At 34.2% G+C, this 25,025-nt stretch overlaps 1 protein-coding gene across 1 annotated transcript in view; it reads left to right on the top strand.

Annotated features, from left to right (window-relative positions):
* LOC131843581 (fatty acid synthase-like) overlaps window positions 1-25,025 on the top strand; it is a 51,119-nt gene that overhangs the window by 7,922 nt on the left and 18,172 nt on the right. Inside the window, exons 4-23 of the mRNA XM_059192257.1 lie at window positions 3,887-4,007; window positions 4,707-4,910; window positions 5,122-5,238; window positions 6,080-6,243; window positions 9,349-9,491; window positions 9,675-9,878; window positions 10,296-10,485; window positions 11,169-11,328; window positions 11,680-11,849; window positions 12,610-12,761; window positions 13,624-13,807; window positions 14,796-14,944; window positions 16,013-16,197; window positions 17,034-17,153; window positions 20,446-20,555; window positions 21,214-21,404; window positions 21,839-22,008; window positions 22,591-22,854; window positions 23,341-23,461; window positions 23,891-24,181. Coding sequence (XP_059048240.1) covers window positions 3,887-4,007; window positions 4,707-4,910; window positions 5,122-5,238; window positions 6,080-6,243; window positions 9,349-9,491; window positions 9,675-9,878; window positions 10,296-10,485; window positions 11,169-11,328; window positions 11,680-11,849; window positions 12,610-12,761; window positions 13,624-13,807; window positions 14,796-14,944; window positions 16,013-16,197; window positions 17,034-17,153; window positions 20,446-20,555; window positions 21,214-21,404; window positions 21,839-22,008; window positions 22,591-22,854; window positions 23,341-23,461; window positions 23,891-24,181 — 3,410 coding nt within the window. The remainder of the gene's footprint in view (window positions 1-3,886; window positions 4,008-4,706; window positions 4,911-5,121; window positions 5,239-6,079; window positions 6,244-9,348; window positions 9,492-9,674; window positions 9,879-10,295; window positions 10,486-11,168; window positions 11,329-11,679; window positions 11,850-12,609; window positions 12,762-13,623; window positions 13,808-14,795; window positions 14,945-16,012; window positions 16,198-17,033; window positions 17,154-20,445; window positions 20,556-21,213; window positions 21,405-21,838; window positions 22,009-22,590; window positions 22,855-23,340; window positions 23,462-23,890; window positions 24,182-25,025) is intronic.

The raw sequence follows: 25,025 nt of genomic DNA, 5'->3' as shown, positions 1-25,025 counted from the left end.
TTACCAAACAATAAATCTTGTATGAAAGTGTGTACTTGTATGCGAGTTCAATATTATCTCCCAGCTAAGCTTAAGGCAAATTCAGAAAGCCTCATTACAATATTAGTTTTCATTTAACGTTTTTCTATAAAATATAAAATAGAGTGTTATTTATTTCTTTTATTATCAAGATCTTCTTGTATTAAGGATATGTTTTAAATTAATAGCCCAGCTGAGAGGCTGATAGCGTAGAATAGAGTCCAATTTACATTGTATTTTAAGTTACCTAACATTACAATACCACTTATATAGCGTTACAGATTGGTGTAATTTATACGCAGTGTAGAATAGAATTTAGACGGATGCCACTTACTTTCTTTGTCAGTAATGAGGCAATTTATCTGATCAAAAACTCGGGAGCTTTTGGTCAAATTAAATTTGTTACATTCATTGGGCACTCTCTATTTCCGCGACATTCTTTTCAAGAGCTGAGAATTCTAAGGAATTTTATAATATAGGTTACGACCTTACCTTTTGGAGTAGATAATTTATCAATATATTTAAAACTTTTATTAAAAAACTTACTGAGCAAAGCCTTATTTCTAATCTAACCGATCTAAACGATTACGTTAACGACAAACATGTACAGGATTTCAAGTATAATAGTTATATAATTAGGTGCACTTAATAGATAAATAATGTTAATAGATTGATTTTTAAACGAACAATAGTTGTGTTTCTTGTTAGTTTTTCTAAACTAATAGTGTCACCTGAACTAACAATAACTAATGAACAAAATAAAAACTGACTTGTATTGATGACTGTGAGGGAAGTTACCTCCGAACTTCTCACTTTAACAGAGTAACTAGTGGTGTACAAGTAAATAACGTAGGGCAAGAGATAAACAAAATATATTCCTGAAGAAGATAAGAATTAAAATACATTTATTATTACGACATACAAATTACGGATACATTAATATGAAGTCATACAAGAAGACCATACATTCTCTTTTTCATTCAAACATACTTCGTCTGCTATACCCGCCAGTCTACTCATCGACGTCAAACCTCGTTCTAACAACGACTATACTGTCCTGAATTGAGTAAATACTTTTAAGTTTAACAATCTTTACTAAGTTGATTATAAATCTAAACAGAATATAGAACACCATCGCTTCATCGTGTCCTATCCATTAATCCATCAGAATAGATCCTAAAATATTCGCATGAAGGATTCCTATTGAGCTTGCTGACATGTTTGTGTATTTAGAGAGAATTTACTGCATAGAGAACGTGAATAGAAGAGAGAATAAATGGATTTATGGAATATCATTCAATGGAGATGATGTTAGTAGCAAATAATTTATATGTCTTATACATAGCTATATCAAATTCTCGTGTCACAATGTTAGTAACTATACTTCTCCGAAAGGACTTAACCGATTTTTATGAAATTTTATATGCATATTCAGTAGGGCTGAGAATCGGCTACTGTCTATTTCTCGTACTACTAAGTAATAAGGTTTGTACAGCCCTAACAATTTTTTTTATAATATGACATTGAAAAATACATACAACCCTAAATGTTCATCCTTCCATCACCAACCCCTATTTTTAAATAGCGATTTTAATTTATATGGCAAAACATTTTCAGGGGTTTTTCAGCTAGTCATTACATAGTATAAAACAAAGTCGCTGTCGTTGTCTGTCCGTCCCTATGTATGCTTAAATCTTTAAAACTTCGCAACGGATTTTGAAGCGGTTTAATAGACAGAGTGATTCAAGAGAAAGGTTTATTTGTATAATACATGTACACCCGTGCGAGGCCGGGGTGGGTAGCTAGTATTATATATAATGCAGAGAGTTATGCCCTCAATCGGAAATACGAGTAGCGTAATGTAGTATAGTGGGGGGAAAGAGATTGTTAGTTATGGGACCTATGACTCCATTACAAGCAATGTACCATGTTAGGTTGACCTCCACGCGGTTCCCCCTGGAAACCATCGTTATAAATTCCTGGTAAATTTGTCACGATGGGTTAGCTGACCTGACCTCATGTTCATCTTATCATCCTCCACTGGTGCCTCGCCAGCGTAAACCGTTAGCGCAGGCGAGTGCACCAATCCATTATCATCCCTTAAAAAAAAATGTAGTATAGTAGGTATAGTACCTGATAAACTTGTACGAATAGGTTAACATATAATGAGGAAGCACAAATAGTCTATACGAATTAAAGCATTTGTCGTTATATTGTCTTTACCAATAATGACCGGAGTGACGTCAAAGCATGTATATGTTTTATTCATGAGTTCAAAGTCCCATGTTAGAGCAAAACAACTTAGAACTTTCGGTAATGGTTACAGTCAATGTTTTGATTAATTAAATGTTAATGTTTTTTTGGATGATGATGCAATGGTGTTGATGCATAATGTTGTACGTTGGCGAGATGTTATGGATGATAATAGAAAGAGAAGAAAATCATATCAGTCAGTAATATATCCTTTAAACAAAACACATCATATGAAGCAAGCTGATTGGCGGCTGAAATACACGAGACAGAGGTGCCCACATATACACCATTGTTATAAAACAACCCCTCGGTAACAGAAATAAAAATAGTCTAACAAACTTTTGACTAGTCATATTTTTTTTATTCTACCACTCATTCGGAAAACTGACTCACTCAGATCACAAGAAGATTGAATAAAAAACTTGAGTATTGCTTATTTAAATAAATGTTGTTCAGAATTACATTTTTAAAAATTCTGTGTGAATACAAACTACCAAATGGCAAATGTGACATAAATAAATTAATTACTTGAGTAACAAAATAAGTCAGTTATATTTATCAAAGTAAATCAGTCCTTATAAGCAGTCGTTCAAGTCTAACATATGCAGGTATATACTCTTATGTGTCTTAAATAAATTATTTGAATCCGAAATCAAAACGAAACAAAGTGCTAAATAAAGGTCAAAAGACTACAACATCAATAAACTCTGAATACGAAATGAACAAAATTTAAATACGGGTAGCGGCCAAAATGGTTGCAGTGACAATATTGAGTTATAATTACTCCAACAGAGGAAAGTTTTAATGGATTTTGAGATAAGAGACTCTTCGCATACAATCTACAGGAATAGAAAAACGTTTTTAATGTAAATTGATCGGATATGTCTAAATCTACTTCATAAATATTATTATATTAATAAATAACCATTATCGACAATGTTACTAATATTTTAATAGTATTTTATCGCACAACAAAACTTAAAAACAATAAAGCAATAACTTTAATTAATTAAAAACAATGTGAACAAAATAAAAATTTAAAAGAGATATTTCCTTTCGACAAAATGTAAAGCATATGATAGTCACTACATTCTCTCTAATTTGATTTAAAAGAGAATCTATTATGTAATCAAATACAAACAGATTTGAAAAGAAAAAAAGCCGACTTTCTTAGCTTATATATATATTCTATCTTATATTATAGTTATCATATACCTAGTTATTTTTAGCTCGAAAGCTACGGAGGGCTTTCTGATGGTAGATTTGACTTTTTTACTTTTTCGGACTACTCTAATGCTGTTGGACGCAGCTGGTCTTTACAGCTTCACCGGACGATAGGGGGTGATTGCAGATAGCACTCCAAACCCGCGGAAGAACTTATGGAGCGGCTGAAGGCCAACTGCCGCCTGACGGATACGACTTTAGTCTGAGGGCACCGCTAGGGGTTCGAGCCTCGGCTCTGACCGTCGTAATTTCGATCCTCGTTTGAATTGGACAGGGAATCGATCTTCTTAGCTCAAAAGCCCTCCGAACTGATGGTAGATTTGACAAACTATAAGAGTCTGTAATAAACCTACAAGAATAGAGATATTTTGATTTTGATTTTTGTTATCAGGTATGAACCCCAAAGAATTGCGTAACACTAAAACAGGAGTGTTCGTTGGAGCTTGCTTCTCTGAATCGGAAAAGACATGGTTCTACGAGAAGATGCAGGTGAACGGCTTCGGTATTACTGGGTAAGTTCCTTATTTACTAGAATCCTATATACGGGTACTAGGAAACATTTCGACGTGTAAACAGAATTACTAATAGGAGATTACCATATATCATCCACGTAAAGACCTCTTCTAATTTATATATTTCTGTTTCCAAGCAATATGCCGTATTCTGGTTTGAATGATGAATAACGAATCCCAATAGTAGTATTGTAGGACAAAGGACTTAAACAGTTATAATCTATTTCTTAGCTTATACATAAGCTAAGAAATAGATTTTTATCAACCTGCCTATGTGGCAGTGAAGATACTAGGTACGGAGGTATATCAAATTCTCAGAATTGGTAACGCATGATTATTACACATTCACTGTCTAGTTTATAATGTTCGTGATGCTCTTCATGACTTTAGACGACGATATCACTTTTCGTTATCATTAGATATGCAGTTGTCTCTCATTTCTATTACATAAAAATAATCATTGATAACATATTCCAAAAACAATTGTCAGTATCCTCATAGATAGCTGAGGAATCCATCTATGAGGATGCTAAGGATGCTGCTTAATTGTTATCCTAAATAACAATTCTCAGCATCTGATAATGATTCTCAGAACACTGAGAATTCTTAAGTTAACAGAGACTGAGAATTGTTATTTAGGACCACAATTCTCAGTATCCTCATTAATCTAATTACACGATTTCTTTTCCTTACTTGCAGATGCTCTCGTGCTATGTTAGCTAACCGTATCTCGTACTGGCTTGGAGTAACCGGTCCATCGTATACTGTAGACTCTGCCTGCTCTAGTTCATTGTACGCCTTGGAACATGCATTCAGAGCCATCCGTGATGGCCACTGCGACGCTGCTTTGGTCGGCGGATCCAACTTGTGTCTGCATCCCTTCGTATCACTGCAATTTTCAAGGTAGCTATTGTACATTTTTTTACTTCTATTGTTAAAAAGAAACCTGGTAAGTCATAATAAAAATAATTTATACTTAAGATATTACATATAAGATATGTTTGCCATCCCTATTAAGATGATCTATGAGAACTGGTAAGTAACTCCAAATGGTAGATTTCGGTTTATTATTTCAATAATGGACCAACAACTAAGTAACACCATTTTATTACAGATTGGGTGTACTGTCAGCTGATGGTCGCTGCAAGAGTTTCGATAGCAGTGCCAATGGTTATGCTCGTTCTGAAGCTATTGGAGTCTGCTTCTTGCAAAAAGCGAAGGACTCTAGAAGGTAAATTATCAATTCCACTCTCTCCAACATTTACTACTACTACTTACTATAGTACAACTTCCATAGCTTCATTTGCTACATATATCATAAAATAATAGAGAGCATGACTTAGTTCGAGGTAGACTTATTACAAAGTCATCCATGTGGACACCACTGTATTACCTACTTCGACCAATAAGCAGTTTGTTTTGTTCGTTCGATGATTCGTTTAAAGCATCAGGCAGTTAAATTACCATGTACGGAAGTATGACATCATAATCTGCCGTAATGGCAACAATGATCTCCGCATTGCCATTCGAAGTACTGGATATGATAATGTTCCTAAGCTATTCAAGATTATGAACGACGACTTCCACCAAAGTTGCCCGTTTGCCAATCCAGTTATATTAAAAAAACAGCATCATGCTATTGCATATTGCTACAGTGTTTTGAATTTTTTCTTAACCAACTATATTTTAGACGTCCGTAAGCTACGGTAACCATTTACCATCAGATAGGTCGTATGCTTATTTTCCGTCATCTTATATATAAAATTCTCGTGTCACAGTTTTCGTTCCCATACTTCTCCGAAACGGCTTGACCGATTCTCATGAAATTTTGCGAGCGTATTGAGTAGGTCTGAGAATCGGCCAACATCTATTTTTCATTCCCCTATTTTAAGGCAAAACAACATTTGCCGGGACAGCTAGTCCTAGTATAAGAATACAACTTAAAAGAAATCTAATTCAACAATAAACTCGTTCGTTTTCTATGCGAAATAATCTAAATTGAAATTATAAAGTAATTTCTTTTAATTTTTGTTCCTGCTACTCAAATGTAAGGGGTTTTAAATCTTCTTCAGAGTCTACGCCCAAATATTACATGCGAAGACCAACTGCGACGGTTACAAGGAACAGGGCATTACGTACCCGGCCGGTAACATTCAGAAGTTGCTCCTCAGAGAGTTCTACGAGGAATGCTCCATCTCACCTTCAAGTTTGGAATTCGTTGAAGCCCACGGCACAGGTAATATATCTATTCTCTTAGAACCATCGAACCATAGAAATTTCCATGAACCATATTTTGGGAATTTAGTGTGAAAGATATGACGGCCTCGATGGTTTAGGACACCACCTAACACAGACCAACCCACACCGACTTCTAAACATTGTTCGACGTAACTTGAAACGTCGTAAATCGAAACAACATACGTCAAGGACTGTCTATATTTACAAAAATGAATATATAAATATTTGTGTCAGTTGCTTAGTACCCATTTAGGGTACAAATTAGGAAGTGAAACTCCAAGATAAGGGGCATGACATCTTAGCTCTCTGGAATGACAATGAATGAGTGGTATCGCGGGTATCACATGATACCGTGATGTTCATAATACATAGATGTATATTCCACGCGAGCAGCACCGCGGTATATATCTAGTGTAGGTAAACAATATTCGTCGTTTATTGAAACATATTTTTTCGGTTAACATTTTATTAATATTTATCTAAATCATGATCAAAATGTAGCTGAATATAGATCTGTGTATTTATTCCTAAGAACAATATGTTTACATTGTTTTTATCAATAAATATTATATATATAAATATACTATTTATTTATTTTTGTACAAAGAATATAAATACCATCATCTGTTACAATAATTAGTGCTATCTTTCCGAGCCAAGCAACACGCAAAACAAACAATAATTTTAATAAGCACAATTTCTTTTTGATGTCGCATAATACTTCCTTTTGTGAACGCTGAACGGAGAATAGAGAAACAATCTGAATCATTCCTTGGAAAGATATTCATTAAAAGTTACAAAATATGCGCGTTAATAGATATCGTATTGTTCAGCTGAAGAGAGGCCATTACGAGGTACAGCTATAAGTATAATGTTTGCGCCTTTTAGTGAGATGAGGATTTTGGTTATTTGATTAAAATCGGAAAATCCTGGATAGTTTTTTATTTATTTAAAAATAGTACAAATGATGCGTTAATCAATCATTTGCGATCGTTAATTAATTAACTATTTGAATCTGAATCTGCAACCGTCGTCGTTTTGTCTCTGGCCCGCTGAAAACCCCCATTTTTTATTAATATCTTTAATGGCTCTGCTGAAACCGCGACGTTGCAGTATTGAAGTTTACAAAATATATTTGGGCTACACATTCGTACAAGAACACCTGAACATACCCTTGGAAGCTCCAGTATTCAACGTACAATTCTGATTCATAATAGTCAAGTAAGGGGTTGCAGTATAATAATGTTCTTTCTTCCGTTGGTCCTTACTTGAAATTTTGATACACAGTAAAACTGATCTCTCTGTGTACAAGGTTACATAAGAAAAGCTATAATCGACGCAACGACGACTTTGTCGACGCAATAAAACTCAATTATTGTTATAATTTCTATGTTTGTCTTTGTATTTATGCTAGTCTCAATGCGGTTTTCATAAATGTCTTACGATGAACTTATTGTAAAAAATTTAGCATTCGTTTGATTTCAATCGGTTTACAAACGTTCTTGCATTTAATAGCCAAATTCTTATAAGTTATAAATTAAACATTATCCTACGACACTTTGGAGCCGAGCAAAAAAGAAACATCATAATTATAACAATCACACAGACGAACGGGTGATGCGACGCTATACGGGATTAGGGTACGAGGTGCACCCTATCCATTTTTTAAAATGAAATAATTAGTGAAACCACGAAGTAAAGCTAAATATTAAATTCCATGGAGTGGTTTTTACGTGTACAAAGATTAAAAAAAATGTTGTTTTTACTTCTGTTGTTCTACCAAATTATAAAAATAATCCAGGACTATTTACACAGCGTTCTCTAGTCGGAAGCTAAGTAGTATACCTTATGTTAAGGGTAGTAGACAAGTGATTGAAATACTTAAATATATATATAGAAAACACCCAGACAAAGAATCACAATCGTAATTATAAAGGTTTGCATCGTGCGAGAATTCAAACCCGCGAATATCGGAAGCGAGGCAGTGTGCTAAACAGCTATACCACCGATGCCGTCAAAATCAAATAAACCGAACATTTCCAATTGAATAAAACGTTGTACATGTCAGTGCACCAATAGTTTACTTTATAATATTAATATTGCTGAATTTTCAATAAATACTCCAACTTTGTTATGACACAACAACGCTCAAAATTTTGTAAACCACAGACAATTAGCGCTGTTTGCTCTGTACACCGTTCCTTTCCCAGTTTATGCACTGTGCAAAATTAAATGAGCGGCAAGGTAACAATTGCACTCGTATTTTTATACATTTTATTATACGCTTTCATTTCAATTACGGGCAAAAGCTGCTCCATTATTTCGTCGGTGTTAACTACTTCTTTGTTCCTTGCTTGGTATATAAATTCTAATTTAGTTTTCTCTTCGTGAGGTGCAAACGTTGAAATCATACCAGGAAATTATTGTTACCTTTTATAATATCCGTTCTAGGATTTTTTAAAATAACACTTATATTACAAAATGAGACAAAGATGTCATTATGAATTACTGCTACGGTATTTTTTTTTATTGGAATGGTAAATAAGCTGTCGGCCGACCGGCCGAATGAAAAATGGGAACACAGAAAAATTTCTACGGTCACACAGCGTGTCATCGTCACGTTCATATTATATATTCCTAATGCGTTGCAGTTCCTGAGATTTAATGTGATGGTATATCCTATAACTCCAACCATACCATCATACTGAAATGCAATTCGTAAAAAAGTCGGTTGAAAGTAGAAATATGTGATTATGTATTATAATCTGTGTCTTCTAAGATCGTTGGTCGGTATAGATATCGATGTTTTTGACGCTGTATAAGCCCTTTTACAGTAAGATATTAGAAATCCCGTAAAGTAAAAAGTAGAAACTCCATAATAACAGTTCAATTTCAACGTGGACTGTTCTAGAAATAATTGCAATGAATTCCTAGTGGATCCATTACGATGAGCTAACTGATCTGACTTCATCCCCATTCAATCATTCTTTACTGGTGCCCCGCCAGGGTATGCTGTTAATGCAGGGAGGTGCACCGATCCATATTCAGAAGATTTTCGTGCATAAACCGCATTTTAAATAATACTAATACTTTCTCAATTCAGGTACTCGTGTCGGTGATCCAGAGGAGTTGGTGGCCATCGATGAGATCTTCTGCACCGGCCGCTCAGAACCACTCATGATCGGCTCTGTCAAGTCAAATTTAGGTCACACCGAGCCTGCTTCTGGACTGTGTTCAATTGCTAAGGTATTTTTCATTCTAATAGAAGCAACTACTAATATTAACTATCGTAGACATGAAATTAGGTGAATATAAAATTAAAAAATTTTGAATTTATAGGTTATATAGCCGTGCGTAGTTGAGGCTGGCTGCGATTGAGAAATAATTTTTAAATTTACGATTCGTTGAAGTTGCATATATTGTTTTCAGATGTGTATAGCATACAGCACAGGGTTGATCCCACCAAATCTGAACTATAAGGCGCCTCGAGACGGTGTTGCCGCATTGGCTGAGGGCAGACTCCAGGTCATCACGGAGAAGCAACCCTGGAACAGGGGCATGTCTGGCATTAGCAGCTTCGGTTTTGGTGGAGCAAACGCCCATATACTTCTACAAAATATAGCTTCTGAAAAGGTAAACTTATTGAATAAACCGTATTTTTTGTATAATAGGAATGGTAAGCAAGACTGGTGGTAAATGGTAACCGTCGCCTATATCAGTTGACCCGTAACCAAATGTTTGTAAAAGCGTCGTAAAAGTATTCAATTAAAGGTTGAATATTTACCGAGATCACAGACAACACAATATTACATACCGAGATTCAAAATGATGCATTTTATTTTTAAAGTACCCCTATATATGACTTTTTACAGTGTATATTGATACTTTATTATCAGTTGGACTATTAGATTCATTATCATCATCATCTACTTCTTCCTTATCCCATTTATTTGGGGTTGGCGTAATGTTTTCTTCTTCCATTAATTAACTATTAGATTGTTCTTTATTATTAAACTATTCTAGTTATTTTTTTTTTCTCGTATCAATCAGATCAACAATGGTCTCCCAGCCGATGACTTGCCACGTCTCGTCTGCGCGTCCGGTCGTACTGAGTCGGCTGTAACCAAAATACTTGATGACCTGGAGACGAGGCCGGTGGATGTAGAACAAGTTAGACTGTACCATGCTATCCACGGTGAAGACATCGTTGGTCATGTTGTAAGAGGATTCACGTTATTAGGTAAGCATATTCGATTCCATCCCAATCATTAATAAGATGGCCAGGGAAGATAGCAGAATGAGGACGGCGCAAGATCGCAAATGGTGGAAGGCATTGGAAGGGCCTATATCCAACAGTGGATAAATACAAACTGAAATGATCATCCGAAAAATGCTTACCGTTTTTTTTAATCTAATTCTGAGTTTGGATTATGTTAGTTTTTGGGTGTATGTTACACGACTCTAATTGAGAGCCATGCATTAATTACGTCGAAGTGTGATATTGTGTGACAAAGGGCGAGGGGGGTATAAATTTCATGTTATCACATTTCAAATGTGGTATATCTCAATATGACGAGAACGAGGCGAGGCGGGGAAATAAAGTTATGATGAAATTAATCATTGAATTATACGACAACATTAAATAGTTTCCCCTTCGATCAACCCCCATCCAATTCAAACGGGAATTGTAAATACCATGGCCTGAACCAAGGCTCGTACTCCTAGCGGTGCTCTCAGTCTAAAGTCGTATACCTTAAACAGGAGTTAGGCCTCGGCCGCTTCATAAGTCGTTTCGCGGATTTGGAACACCATCTGCACTAGCCATCTATTGTTCTGTGGAGTAGTAAATACCAGTTGCGGCAAACAGCATTAAAATATAAAAAAAAATATCTAGATAACTAATGATCTTATATACTTTTTTAGGCACTACACCCACAAAAAGCATCCCGCTGGTCCGCGATATACAATATTTCTCCGGTGTACGTCGCCCAATCTGGTTCGTGTACTCGGGTATGGGGTCACAGTGGGCAGGCATGGCCACGCAGCTCATGAGGATTCCTGTCTTTGCTGCAGCGATTCAGAAGTATGATCACTTTATTAACTTAACGGCCTACGTGGTCGATTTAGCACACCACCTTACTTTTAATAGTCTCGGAATCTAGCATTTTGCAAAGTTTTGTATAATTATGTCTATATTTACAAAAAAAAATCCATCGAATTGTTTGTGTGCAGTCTGTGTGTTTTGCGTTTTTTTAAAAATCGAAAAAATATTTGTTGATTTTATATGTCTATAATTTTTACTTAAGTAAAGAGGACTAAGATATCATGGCTCTTATTCTGTAATTTCACTACCTAATACCCTACAAAAAAAATGCATTAAGATAAAGACTTCATAAAAAGCTTCACTTAAATTTTATTTACTTCTTCTGTACAGGTGTCACAAAGCTTTAGAACCTAAAGGCATCAACTTAACCAAAGTGATCACAGAACCAAACCCTAAAATCTACGACAACATATTAAACTCGTTCATTGGCATCGCAGCAGTTCAAATCGGTCTCACTGATGTACTGAAGACGGTTGGCATTGAGCCTGACCATATCATTGGTAAGTCGGTCTTTTACATTAGTATTTTTCAGAGGTATAACTAAAAACGATAATGTTTCCATCAAATTTTAATCAACGTCATCATCATCCTAGCCTTTTTGAAGTATTTAAATATAGTAAAATTTCTTTTTAATTATATTTCTTTCGTATATTTTGATACACCATCTTCACTCAACAAGTCTTCATAGCCTCAATTGAAATTCTTTTTTTTCTTTAATACAATTAAATATAATAACATTTCTATCAAATTTTACATTATTAATGCCTTCTTCGTTTGAAGTCAACCCCGCTTTCTTTTTTATATCTATCAGATATTGATTGAGTTCATGACCTCTTGCATTATTTGATGTTACCGTAACAATTTTTCCCTTCCATTCTGACCTTCCTTCACTCATCGTAAGATCCTACAATAACATTTAATTATCTTATATCACGCTGTCTATACTTATATTAATTTACTCTCAAGTTCATTATTGTTTCATTTTCATAAGACTCATCTCTTTGCAGGTGAATAAATTTTCATTCCAAATCAATCTTATCCAAAATTAATCAAACATTTTCACAGAAATTTAAATTGTTTTATTGTCTTAATTTTTACTATTCACAAGTTTTAAAGATCGCATTGGTATATAAACGTTCACAATTTCAAAGTTTTAATATATTAAAAACCTTACAAATTAATAGTTTTATTCGATTTATATTAAGAATTCAAGAAAAAGGGTCATTTTATTTCTTTTCTAATAAATTTTCAATATTTTAGGACACAGTGTTGGCGAATTGGGGTGCGCATACGCAGATGGCTGTTTCACGGCCGAGCAGATGATTTTGGCAGCATACAGCAGAGGTTTAGCGTCTATTGAGACTAAATTCATCAAAGGATCAATGGCTGCTGTTGGTCTCGGTTATAACCAGGTAAATAAGCATAATTTTGAATACTAACTATAATGTCAATAATAAAATTTATTAGATTTTAAAGGAGTGTGTCCACGCAATTTAATTAAGATTTAGATAATCTTCAGAAGTTATTCTATGTCTATTCAGGGATCTTGCGTTTTCTCTCACCTAAATGAGATAGCAATAGTTTCAATCAAAACAATGCCGTAAAGATGTACGTTTTGGCTCTAATCTGTTATATAAGTAAATATAAAGATACCTTTCTCGGTAATTTCGGCAACAACTTATTCTCAGACCTACCGAATATACGTATAAAATTTTATCTAAATCGGTTAAGCCATTTCGGAGAAGTATAGCATCTAACACTGTAACACGAGTATTTTATATATTAGCGAGAACTAGTGATCGCACAATAGTTCAAATTTGACCATAATTAAATATGTTTGAACATTATTAAGGTTCTATTGTCAAAGGCTTCTATGTGTATATGTGATGACATGATAGTGTGTTTGATCCTTTTTGCACGATTTAAAAAAAATACAAAATTACACACTCCTATTCTATATAAGTGTGCGAAGTTTCATACTCCCCGGTCCGCGAAGTTTCGTAAAAAGTTTTGCTTCAATTATCTTATATATAAAATTCTCGTGTCACAGTTTTCGTCCCCATACTCCTCCGAAACGGCTTGACCGATTCTCATGTAATTTTGTGAGCGTATTGAGTAGGTCTGAGAATCGGCCCACATCTATTTTTCATCCCCTAAATGTTAGAGGTAGTCCACCCCTAATTTTTTTTTTTTATTTTAAGGCAAAACAACCTTTGCCGTGACAGCTAGTATAGATATAGTATAGATTATATAAGGATAAATTTTTTTTTATAGATTAAATCTATGTGCCCACCTGAGATCGAGGTAGCCTGCCGTAACGGTCCCGACTCCAGCACCATCTCAGGACCTGCGGATATAATGAAGAGTTTCGTAGCCAAGTTGACTAGTGAGGGGATATTTGCGAAAGAAGTGCCGTGCTCCAATATAGCATACCATTCGCGATATATCGCAGATGCTGGTAAGCTTGTTAAAAAAAATGATTTTTTTTTTATTTCATTATAGGTACACTAACGGATACCTCATTTTTGTCTTTTTTTCTTAGATAAAAGATTATCTTTGTCCTTCCTCGTTATAATTGCATGAGGAGCAAGTACTCGTATCTAATAGTGTGGAATGAAATATGTAAATTTAATTAAAATATAATAGAAATACATCTCATTTTTGAAACTGTTGTATTCCAGTTTAAAAAATAAGTACAATGAACAAAAAGTGAGACAAAACAAACTTTTTTATATAATTGCAATAACATATAAAAAGTATTTTGTTTAAATGTCTTGTTAATGTTACGATAGATTGCTATCTTGACGTTAAATTTAATTAAAATCAGTTTAGCTTTTTTCTCGCTTCTCGGTTCGAGTAATAGACAGATAGATACGATTTCGCATATATATATATATATATATCATTAGCTTTTGCCAACGATTTCGTATGTATGAAGTTTCATCCCCTATTTCACCCCCTTTTGAAATTGCTGTAATAGATAACATAAATAAATCCACATTCTAATGAGAGATCATTATACGAACTATCTTCACATTAAGTTTTATTAAGATCCGTTCAACCGTTATAATGTCTGTACGTTATGTACAGACAAACTGACAGACAAATAAACACACTTTGCATTTATAATAGTAATAATAATAATAATAACTACAACTACTAAAGCGTAAGCCAAATTTATTAAAAAAAAATTACATCTAACCTATTGTTCTACAACTATTATTGCTTTTAAGGTTTCTTTTAATTATTAAGGTTCCTTTGCAAGCTATATTTACGTTCAAAGCTGAGATATGGCAGTGAAATTACAGGGTATTAAGAACGATAATCCATAGTAATCGGAACATGCAAAGGTACCAGGCATATCGAACTGAAAGCCCTGGTACTGTTGTGCCATCAGTTGGCCCTCAGCTTGTTTTGCTATACCAGAATTTTTTTAAACTCACTAGGTCCCAGGCTTCTAAAATACTTGAAAGAAGTCATTCCATCACCGAAGGCTCGATCAGAGCGTTGGGTCTCTACATCGGTACCTCAAGCGCAATGGAAGAGTTCCAAAGCAGAATTATCGTCTGCAGAATATCACACTAACAATCTTTTGGTAAGATTACATATATATATCTTGTGTTATATAATATATACATTTCACCGCTTTATTTCTGTTGACCGCGGGTTCGATTCCTCGCACGGTGCAAACATTTGTAATAATGAGTAGGATTGTTTGTATCGGTCTAGATGTTTTTTAAATATATTATGTGTGTATTTATAAAAAAATGTAAGTATTTATATCAGTTGTCTAACCATCGTAACCTGACATTGTGTTATAGGTACCAGCTATAACACAATGTCAGGTTACGATGGGACTAGATGGCGCTGTGTTTATTGTCTAGTGTTATTTATTTTATTATAAGGGTCGGCAACACGCACGTGATACTCCTGTTGTCCAGAGCCTCGCTAACTATTTACCATCAGATAGGCCGTATAGTATCTTGCCACCATTTTAGTATAAAAAAAAATATACTAGCTGACCCGGCGATCTCCCTTTCTCTTCGCAATTATATAACGGTATTTTCTTTTAATATTAGACACAGATACTTAAATATACAAAGTTAACAAATTGAATCTTAAAAATTCAAATTCAATTAAGATTTTCGAAATAAAATCTGTACTGAACTGGACGATGGAGACAAAATATTAGTGGAAAAAAAAACTTGATTTGCATAAGTAACTAAAAATTTCTACGTGAATAATTATTTTAATTTAGAAATTTTGAATATCGTATTATATTTTCAATTCGTGACTTTAACGTTTATAATTGAAGAGTTGTATTATTTTAAAAACTACATTAAAATTTAAACAGCAAATTATCCTCAATAAAATAAAAAATAATGATTTCCGAGTAATATTAATTCTACCTACATGTTTCATATAAAATAATATTTTGATTTGTAGAATAACAATAATTTTGTTTCTATATACATTAAGAAAATCGACAGTTAACTATTGCGCGCAAGTGTAACACTAGGGGTGTTCCTCTAGTGTTTCAAATGTCCATAGGCTACGGTAACCATCAGATGGACCATATGCTTGTTTGTTATTTAGTATAAAAAAATGAATCTAATTACTCCATGTTGAGAAACAGTCGTGAAGTATAATAACCATTTTACAGAGCCCGGTCCTCTTCGAAGAAACCTCCCGTCTCATACACCACAACGCTATCACCATCGAAGTGGCACCACACGCCCTACTCCGAGCCATTCTTCAACGGTCACTCAAGAAGGATGTCATCAATATATCACTAACTCAGAGGAATCATGATGACAATGTACAAGTTCTATTTACAGCGCTTGGAAAGTAAGTTCTATTCGCTATTTCATTTGCGTTTATAATACAGTGAGAGCTTTTTTCGACTATTCTAATGCTGTTGGCCGCAGCTGGTGTTTACAGCGTCACCGAACAATAGGAGGAAATCCGCAGAATTACTTATGAAACGGCTGAAGGCCAACTCCTTTCTGACGGATACAACTTTAGACTGAGGGCACAGCTAGGGTTTAGAAATATAGTATGTCCGCTCAACCGTAATTTCGATCGCAGGTTGAATTGATCACGGGTTCGATCGGAGAGGCAACAATGAGAGTGTCGTTACATTGTAGTTTGCTACTCTGAATACCCCTAAGAGATCGTGTGTTCAAATCTAGCAGTCACCAAAAAACATAAAACTTTGTGTATCAATTTTACTTCCGATGGTCGCGGGTTAGATTCCCCGCACAGTGCAAACATTTGTATTCATGAGTGAGTATGTTTGTGGTATCGGCCTGGGTGTTTTCTATGTATAGGATTATTTGCAAAAGAAAAATGTGTTAATGTATTTATATCAGTTGTTTAGTACCCATAACACAAGCTCTGCTTTGCTTGGTACTGGATAAATGCTGTGTGTAAATTGTCCTGAGATGTTATTATTATTTTTATTATATTATATTATATTATATTATATTATATTATATTATATTATATTATATTATATTATATTATATTATATTATATTATATTATATTATATTATATAATATTATATTATATTATATTATATTATATTATATTATATAGCTGACTAATATATGTCAGCTTATTTGCTTTTCCAGTAGTATAAAAACGAATATAATGATAAATTATTATTGAATTTCTGTGCAGATTGTACGAGTCAGGACTGAACCCGCAGCTTGCTAACATCTACCCACATGTGAAGTTCCCGGTGTCAAGAGGCACGCCCATGCTATCTCATTTGGTAGAATGGGAGCACAGTGAAGACTGGTAAGTAACTGTTTCTTTTCACTTACCACCACCAACCAATAATAGAAAGGAGGGACAAAATATACAAACATATTAGAAATAATCTTTATTAAAATAAACTTTAATACTATTTTAAAATGTAACACTCTAGTCTATTATAACACTATATATATGTAAAACCTTTTACTATCAAACCTCAAAACTATGAAGTACCTAGTTTCCATTGCCTATATTTTTACTAAAATCCAATTAAATACGCACATATGGTATGGATGCTGTAAAGAAACTCCGAGTCTTAATTAATTGATGGCAATCAGTCAAGTGGTAGTGGTAGTGTGTGTGGCTTATTAACAACGCAAACAGTTAACGCGGAGTCGTAATGTGACTGACTTTACACTCAAGACAGAAATCTAAGTTCTCGACGCGGAGTCGTAATGTGACTGACTTTACACTCAAGACAGAAATCTAAGTTCTCGACGCGGAGTCGTAATGTGACTGACTTTACACTCAAGACAGAAATCTAAGTTCTCGACGCGGAGTCGTAATGTGACTGACTTTATACTCAAGACAGAAATCTAAGTTCTCGACGCGGAGTCGTAATGTGACTGACTTTACACTCAAGACAGAAATCTAAGTTCTCGACGCGGAGTCGTAATGTGACTGACTTTACACTCAAGATAGAAATCTAAGTTCTCGACGCGGAGTCGTAATGTGGACTGACTTTACACTCAAGACTGAAATCTATGTTATGAGTAGACATATACAAATGAAAGAGCTGCAAAAGTAATACAAAACTTTGAAATTGTAAGAAATACGAATGGAAATAATCTTTATTTAAATAACCTTAATAAGCATGTTTGAATAGTCACATTTTTTTTATTCTACCACTCATTCGGAACTCAGACTCTTCACAAGAAATGGATGTGTTGTTCTTTTAATAACATATCTCTTGTAATTTTTATTTGTTTCCATTTTTTTTTTAATTATAATTGTTTATTTAACATAACTTATTTATTTATATATACATAACTTAATTATACAACAAAGAACCTAAAATTAACAACCTTAAAAAATATAATATAATAACTAAAATATATTATTAAAAGGAGTCTCTTTAAGGCAGGGTTACGAAGATCTCTTGTAAATAATATAAAATGGATACATACTTTTTATTAAGGCATATTTTGTTAAAAGTCTATATATGTACCGGAATCCAATTTAGTACGCCCAAATGGTACGGATGCTGTAAAGACTCGCCGAGTTGTATATTAATTGACGGCGATCAGTCAAGTGGCCGCAGACAAATAGCTCTCTTCTGATCTATTGCAGCCACTTTGTACATTGACTCCGATATTGCCAAGACGCCGAGTTAGGGCTTATCCAATATAAAATAACATGTACGTTGCAATATATCAAGGACTAGGTGACGGCTGCGACTTCGTTTACTCTATCTCTACTTGTACGTTGAGTAGATTTGTCTATTTTTGTTTATGTAATGTACTTTATATGTCTTACTTGACTTTATATATTAATATATAAAAATTTGCACGCATATGCAGGCTGAATACACTGGACATTATATTTAATATTGTATACACCTATAAGTACCGTATTCTACGAATAAATGATTTGATTTGAAATTACAAATTCCCTATACAAAATTGCATCCCCAATTTCCGCCTATTCTTTGTTTTTCCAATAAAAAATAGACGACGTTTTGAGCAAAGGTGTAATAATGTTACGTATTTTCTACGTTTAAACTAAATATTAATAAAATTGAATAACAATTAATTATTATAAGAATCATAAACTTTCCTTCGAATAAGAAAAACTCAAGAAATGTTATCGATTCCATGTCCTCAACAATCTAGGTATTGTGCGTACAATCTTAATTTACTTTATATTAATTAATAATATCCCTGAAAAATCACACCCGATCTATCTAGTCCCAAGATAAGCAGAGTTTATTTTATGGGTACTAGATAACTGATATAAATACTTAGATATATTGTTTTCTTGTAAATATATACGTAATATACATAGAAAACACATATACCGATAAAAACAATCATACTCATGAATACAAATGTTTGTACAGTGCTAGCAATCGAACCCGCAACTAACCGAAGTAAAGCGGTGTGCTAAACTACTAGACCACCGAGACCAGAAATGAAATAAATTTAAATGTACCACTTTGTAAACATCGTAAAACATACTAAGTTCCAATACATATTGAGGTTCTTAGCGATATTTTTCAGCTATTGACAGCAGCCTTATTGAACTCGCCTGTTCTCGAATAATAAACGACGCCCGGCTCTCCTGCATAGTGTATGTAAAATTACAGTGGCTCTGAGATGAATTACTTTGAACGTAATACCAGCTACAATACCCAGATCACAAGTCGACGTAACAAAATTATGAGTTTATTACCTAGCCCGCGCAACTTCGCCTATACTGCACTTACTTGATATTTGTCATTATATTTCACCTAATTTGCATAATATCAATTACAAATTATAGCCTATGTGTTATTCTGATGTATAAGCTACATTAGTGTAAAGTTTCATTAAAATCCGTTCAGGAGTTTTTGAAAGGTTTACAACCATTCTTCCATCCATACTCGCAACTTTTATGTTCATATTCAGATTGTAACTTTTATATTTGTTACGTCGTTCATTCTATTTAATTATTTGATGGCCTCAGAGGTCTAATGGTTTAGCCCAGCGTTTATCTTCCGATTGTCACGAGTTCAATTCCCCGCCCGTTAAAATATTTGTATTCATGAGCATGATTGTATTGGTGTATGTTATCTATGAATATTACATATGTATGTACTTACAAAAAATATAAGTACTTATAGTCTAGCTCTGCTTACCTGGATACAAGATGTCGTTGTGTGAATTGTACAAAAAAAAAATTCGTAGCTACCTCAGTCATACCGATTTCAGTAGTAGCTTATTTTGTAAACTGTATTTCGGTTAATGGGTAAAGATAGGGCAGAGAACCTACATGAAAATAAGCATGACATCTTAGTTCTCTAGAATGATAATGCATGAGTATGGATAATATTAATTCATGTCAATAGTATCACGGATATCATTAATTCATGTCATCAGTATTACGGATATCATTAATTCATGTTATCAGTATTACGGATATCATTAATTCAGGTCATCAGTATTACGGATATCATTCATTCATGTCATTAGTATCACGGATATCATTAATTCATATTATTAGTATCACGGATACCATTAATTCATGTCATTAGTATCACGGATATCATTAATTCATGTCGACTGTACTTGTTTAGGTATGTAACATCATACAAAGCCCAAGAGAAGATGAAGTCAGGCGAGCGAACTGTCAAGATGTCCATAGCTGATGAGGACAGCGAATACATGGCTGGACACGTTGTCGATAGTAAGTGAATATTTTTAATGAATAATAATGGAATTGTATACCCGCCTAGGGTAACAGTTTACGATTGCGGGGCAGCAGTGGATTATGATAAAATGAGCATGAGGTCAGGTCAGTCAACTCATTATAAATTCCTCAGAAATTTATCATGATAGTTCCCTGGGGGGCGTGGAGGTCAACCTGATGCTACATTGCTAGATAATCGGGTTATCAGTCGACATTACTAACAAACCGGTCCCCCTGTTAATATTAAGTAATCACAGATTTTTTGTATTGGTAAACTTTTAAAAATCTTTAGTGAACCCACATATAACCTATATTTTCTTTAGTCGACCTGTCCTTCTATATTAATATTAAATATCTACATTGAAGAGTTTATATTCACACACTTCAACTTAAAAACGTAAAAAAGTAACTAAATTATTTAAAAGAGCAACACGCAAGTTTCTGGCTTATTCTTATGATGTGTTCTTATTCTTCATTCCGAATGAGCGGTACATTAAAAAAACAATATGATGGCTATTCAAAAGTGCTTCAACGTAAGTTTATTTCAATGATTTTCTATTCCATTCTATTCTATTCTAGAAACATCTCCCGCGTTCCTCATTACATGAAGCAAAATGTGCCTACATTTTTAACATCCAATTTTCTTTTCCACCAGGTCGCAACCTATACCCGGCTACCGGATACTTGGTGCTCGTGTGGGAAACACTGGGTATGATGATGGGGGAACTGTTCACGGAATTGTCTGTGGTCTTCGAGAATGTACGCTTCCAGAGAGCTACCAATATACCCAAAGAAGGTCACTTGGAGTTCATCGTCATGATACAGAAGGGAAGCGGTAACTTTGAAGTGAGTATTTCCGTTTTTTAAACTAGCCAGTGCACTTGGTTACGCAATTTAGCAGCTCTTGAATAATAATAATAACTCTGGACAATTTACGCAGCTCCAACTCGTCCCAAACTAAACAGAGCTTGTATTATGGATACTAGGCAACGGATCAGACCGATACAAACAGTCATACTCATAAATACAAATGTTTACACCGGGCGAGGAATCGATCCCGCAACCATCGGATGTAAAGCGAGGTACTAAACCACTAGACCACCGAGGCCGTCAAATAATAAAAATAAAGATTATTCTTTTTCTATTCTGAAACCATCACACACAAACAGACAGCTTGTTGCTCGTTACCATTTTACTGTATGTAAAGATTCATGCATCCATTGTCATAAACCTTCACTTTATAATAATTGAAAATTATTCTTCTTCTCCATTCCCAAAAGATTGTTGAAAGTGGAGCCTCCATAGTTACGGGCCGCGTGTACGCCAAGAAGAACGTGGGACAGACGTACCGAGCATTGAAATCACCACCAGAGTCATCCGGACCTAATATCAAGCATATGTTCACCAAAGATTTCTACAAGGAACTCAGACTTCGAGGATATCAGTACAGGTAAATGTCAACCCAGGTCTGCTGCCAGCCGTTATAAAAAGTATGCACGGTTACCTCAGTCTTCCCTCATTTCAGCTACCAACTCTCTTTACTAACGAAACAGCGTGTAAAGCAAGCTGCTTGGCACTATTAATAGGTGAGATAGAAGTACCCATAAGGTACATAATAAGGCTCACAATAAGTACACACATACTCACATACTGCATTTACTTAATTTCATCCCGTAAATGTAGTATACGCCACAAAGCGAAAAAACGGTCAAAAGCTGAGAAAATGAGACAATAATAATAATAATTTTAGAAAAATTCACACAGCGCCATCTAGTCCCAAGTTAAGCTAGCTAAAGCTTGTTTTATGGGTGCACGACAACTGATATAAATACATAGATTTTTTTCGTAAATACATACATATTTTACATAGAAATCATCCAAACCGATGGAAACAATCATACTCATGAATGCAATTGTTTGTATCATGCGAGGAATCGAACCCGTGATCTTCGGAAGTAAGGTGAGGTGCTAAACCGTTAGACCACCGTGGTCAAATATATAAATAAATATTAATTTAACTAATGTATTACAGTGGCTTATTCCGCGGTGTATTGGGTTGCAACGTCGAAGGCACCAGAGGTAGGCTCGCCTGGCTGAACAACTGGGTCACCTTTATGGACTGCATGCTACAAATGAAGCTTATCGGCCAGGACACTCGTGGACTCTTCGTGCCTACCAGGATCGAGAGGCTGTCCATCGATATCGGTATCCACTATAACGCCATATCGAAAATGAACCCTGAATCGAAAAACCGCTCATTCGAAGTCCGGGTTTACCATGACGTTGATGTAATAAGGTAATTATTACGTTTCATGAACAATCTCAAGACTATTATTCCAAATACGGTAGCCAAAGGCAGGGAGCGAGCCTGCCGCTGCCTCTCAGTTTGATATCTGTGTTTCCTAACTCCACTAACACCTCTCTTTTTGCATTGAAAATGATTACAAACACAAAACTTGTGATTTGATTTATATGAAACTAGCTGTCCCGACAACGTTGTCCTGTCTTAAGTATATTATATATATAATATAATTGTGAATATTGAATTCACAATTAACTTTTCTAATGTTCCGCGCATGATTTTTAAGTACCTTGCAAATATTAAAAAAAAAGAAACCATAAAGTTTTTAAGGTTCTGAAAAAATGAAGAACCTACTCCAGACATTGACAAACACAACAAAAAAAGAAATTAACGAAAATGGGCCACGCATGATGCTACAATCAAGGCAAACAGGGATTCTTTCATATATATATATATATATATATATTTGTTTACATTTAGATCGGGAGGCGTAGAGATCCGAGGGTTGCATGCCACACCAATTTCAAGAAGAGTACCGTTAGGTGTACCTGTTTTGGAAAAGAACGAATTCATACCTAACTTTGGAAAGAGCAAAGTCAAGGTATAACTTTTATTATATAATAATTGACAACTAAAAGAACTTTATCGTTCCCAAATTTTTTCGGGTTTTGTATATAATAACATAAGATAGATGTATTTGTTGCTCTAGAATAATGAACCCAAAAATAGTGAAAGAATTTCCCAATTCGATGCACTGGGTCTGGATAACTTCAGCAACCATTGCATCCTTATAACAAAATTTGCTTTCTATTTCTCTAGTTCTGTCTCCATAACATTATTTCGATGCAAATAAGTACATAAATAGATAAATAATTTTATTTGTATCGTTATTACATATAGATTCAATTATTATTTAACAAAATTTGAATGGCAAACAATCTAAAAGAAATTGAAAAATGTCACCTATGTACTTAGTGTACAATATAACACACTTTTGGAAGTAATTAAGCATTCTTAACATTTTGCTTAGATTGAAGACTGCCTACGTGCAAACATTCAGCTTATTCTTGAAAACATACAAACATACAAAGTTAAAAGCATTGAACTTGCCGACGAAGAATATAAGAATGACAGTCTGCAACCTATTATTGAGAAAGTGGCTGATGTACTCGGTGACTTGCCTTTAGTTCAGGCTGAACTACTTCTCATATCTGAAGAACCTATTGAAATGCCTTCAACCATAACTGTAGAGAACAAGAAACTAGCTTCAGAAACCAATGCTGTATTGTTTGTCGGTGCTAATTTATTAAAGAGAGAAACTGTAAGTAATAATAATATTAAAACACTGCAAGACTCACACAGTGCTAGTCCAAACCATAAAACAGAGCTTATACTATGGTTAGAATACAACTAATAGAATAGAATCATTCATTGCCATAGCTAACCTTTTAAATCAGAATTCCGCTCACTCACATTTATGAAATATATATTTATTAGTATAATCATTTTTTACAAGCTTTATTCCATTAATTATTAGAAAACCAACGTTCAAAGTAACATAATTATGTATACATTTCGTGAAAAATTTACTAAAGTTAATAAAGTAAAAAGAATAGAGTGTTTCGAGAAGTTGTTTCCGAAATTCTGGGTATCATAATTAAGGTTAAGTAATACTTAATTTGATTCTCAGATTAGTGCCTTTCTCTGTTTAATATCATGTATCAACCTAATTCTTTAGCTTCCATTAACTAATTAGACGTGTTTAATCGCAATTCGATTAGACTTAATTGACTTATAGGGTTACGACCGCACCGTAATAACGGTATACCGTCCATATATAAACTTAAAATAGTTTATTTCTTTTAGGAAGATTAACGGTGTACTTTTACATGTTACTGTTGATATTGAATTGTTCTATTCGAATTAATAATCTTCACTAACAGTATTACTAAATTAATTTTCCTCATGATCCAAATATAACACGAAGCTACAGTGTTATAGTTATACAAGTTACAGATTAATATACATATAAGTAACGATGATTCTAATAAATGAATAAGAACAAAAAATAATCTTAAACAAATCTTATACTATGGATACTGAAAAACTGGATAAACACACTTCAGTACTCTTTTTGTAAATACAAAGATATATAATATACATAT

Source organism: Achroia grisella, unplaced genomic scaffold, assembly GCF_030625045.1.
Source record: "Achroia grisella isolate CSIRO2021 unplaced genomic scaffold, CSIRO_AGI_Agris_v1 utg319, whole genome shotgun sequence".
Taxonomy (NCBI): Eukaryota; Metazoa; Arthropoda; class Insecta; order Lepidoptera; family Pyralidae; genus Achroia; species Achroia grisella.
Note: the sequence above shows the minus strand (reverse complement) of the source record. Positions and strands in the feature narration are given on the sequence as shown.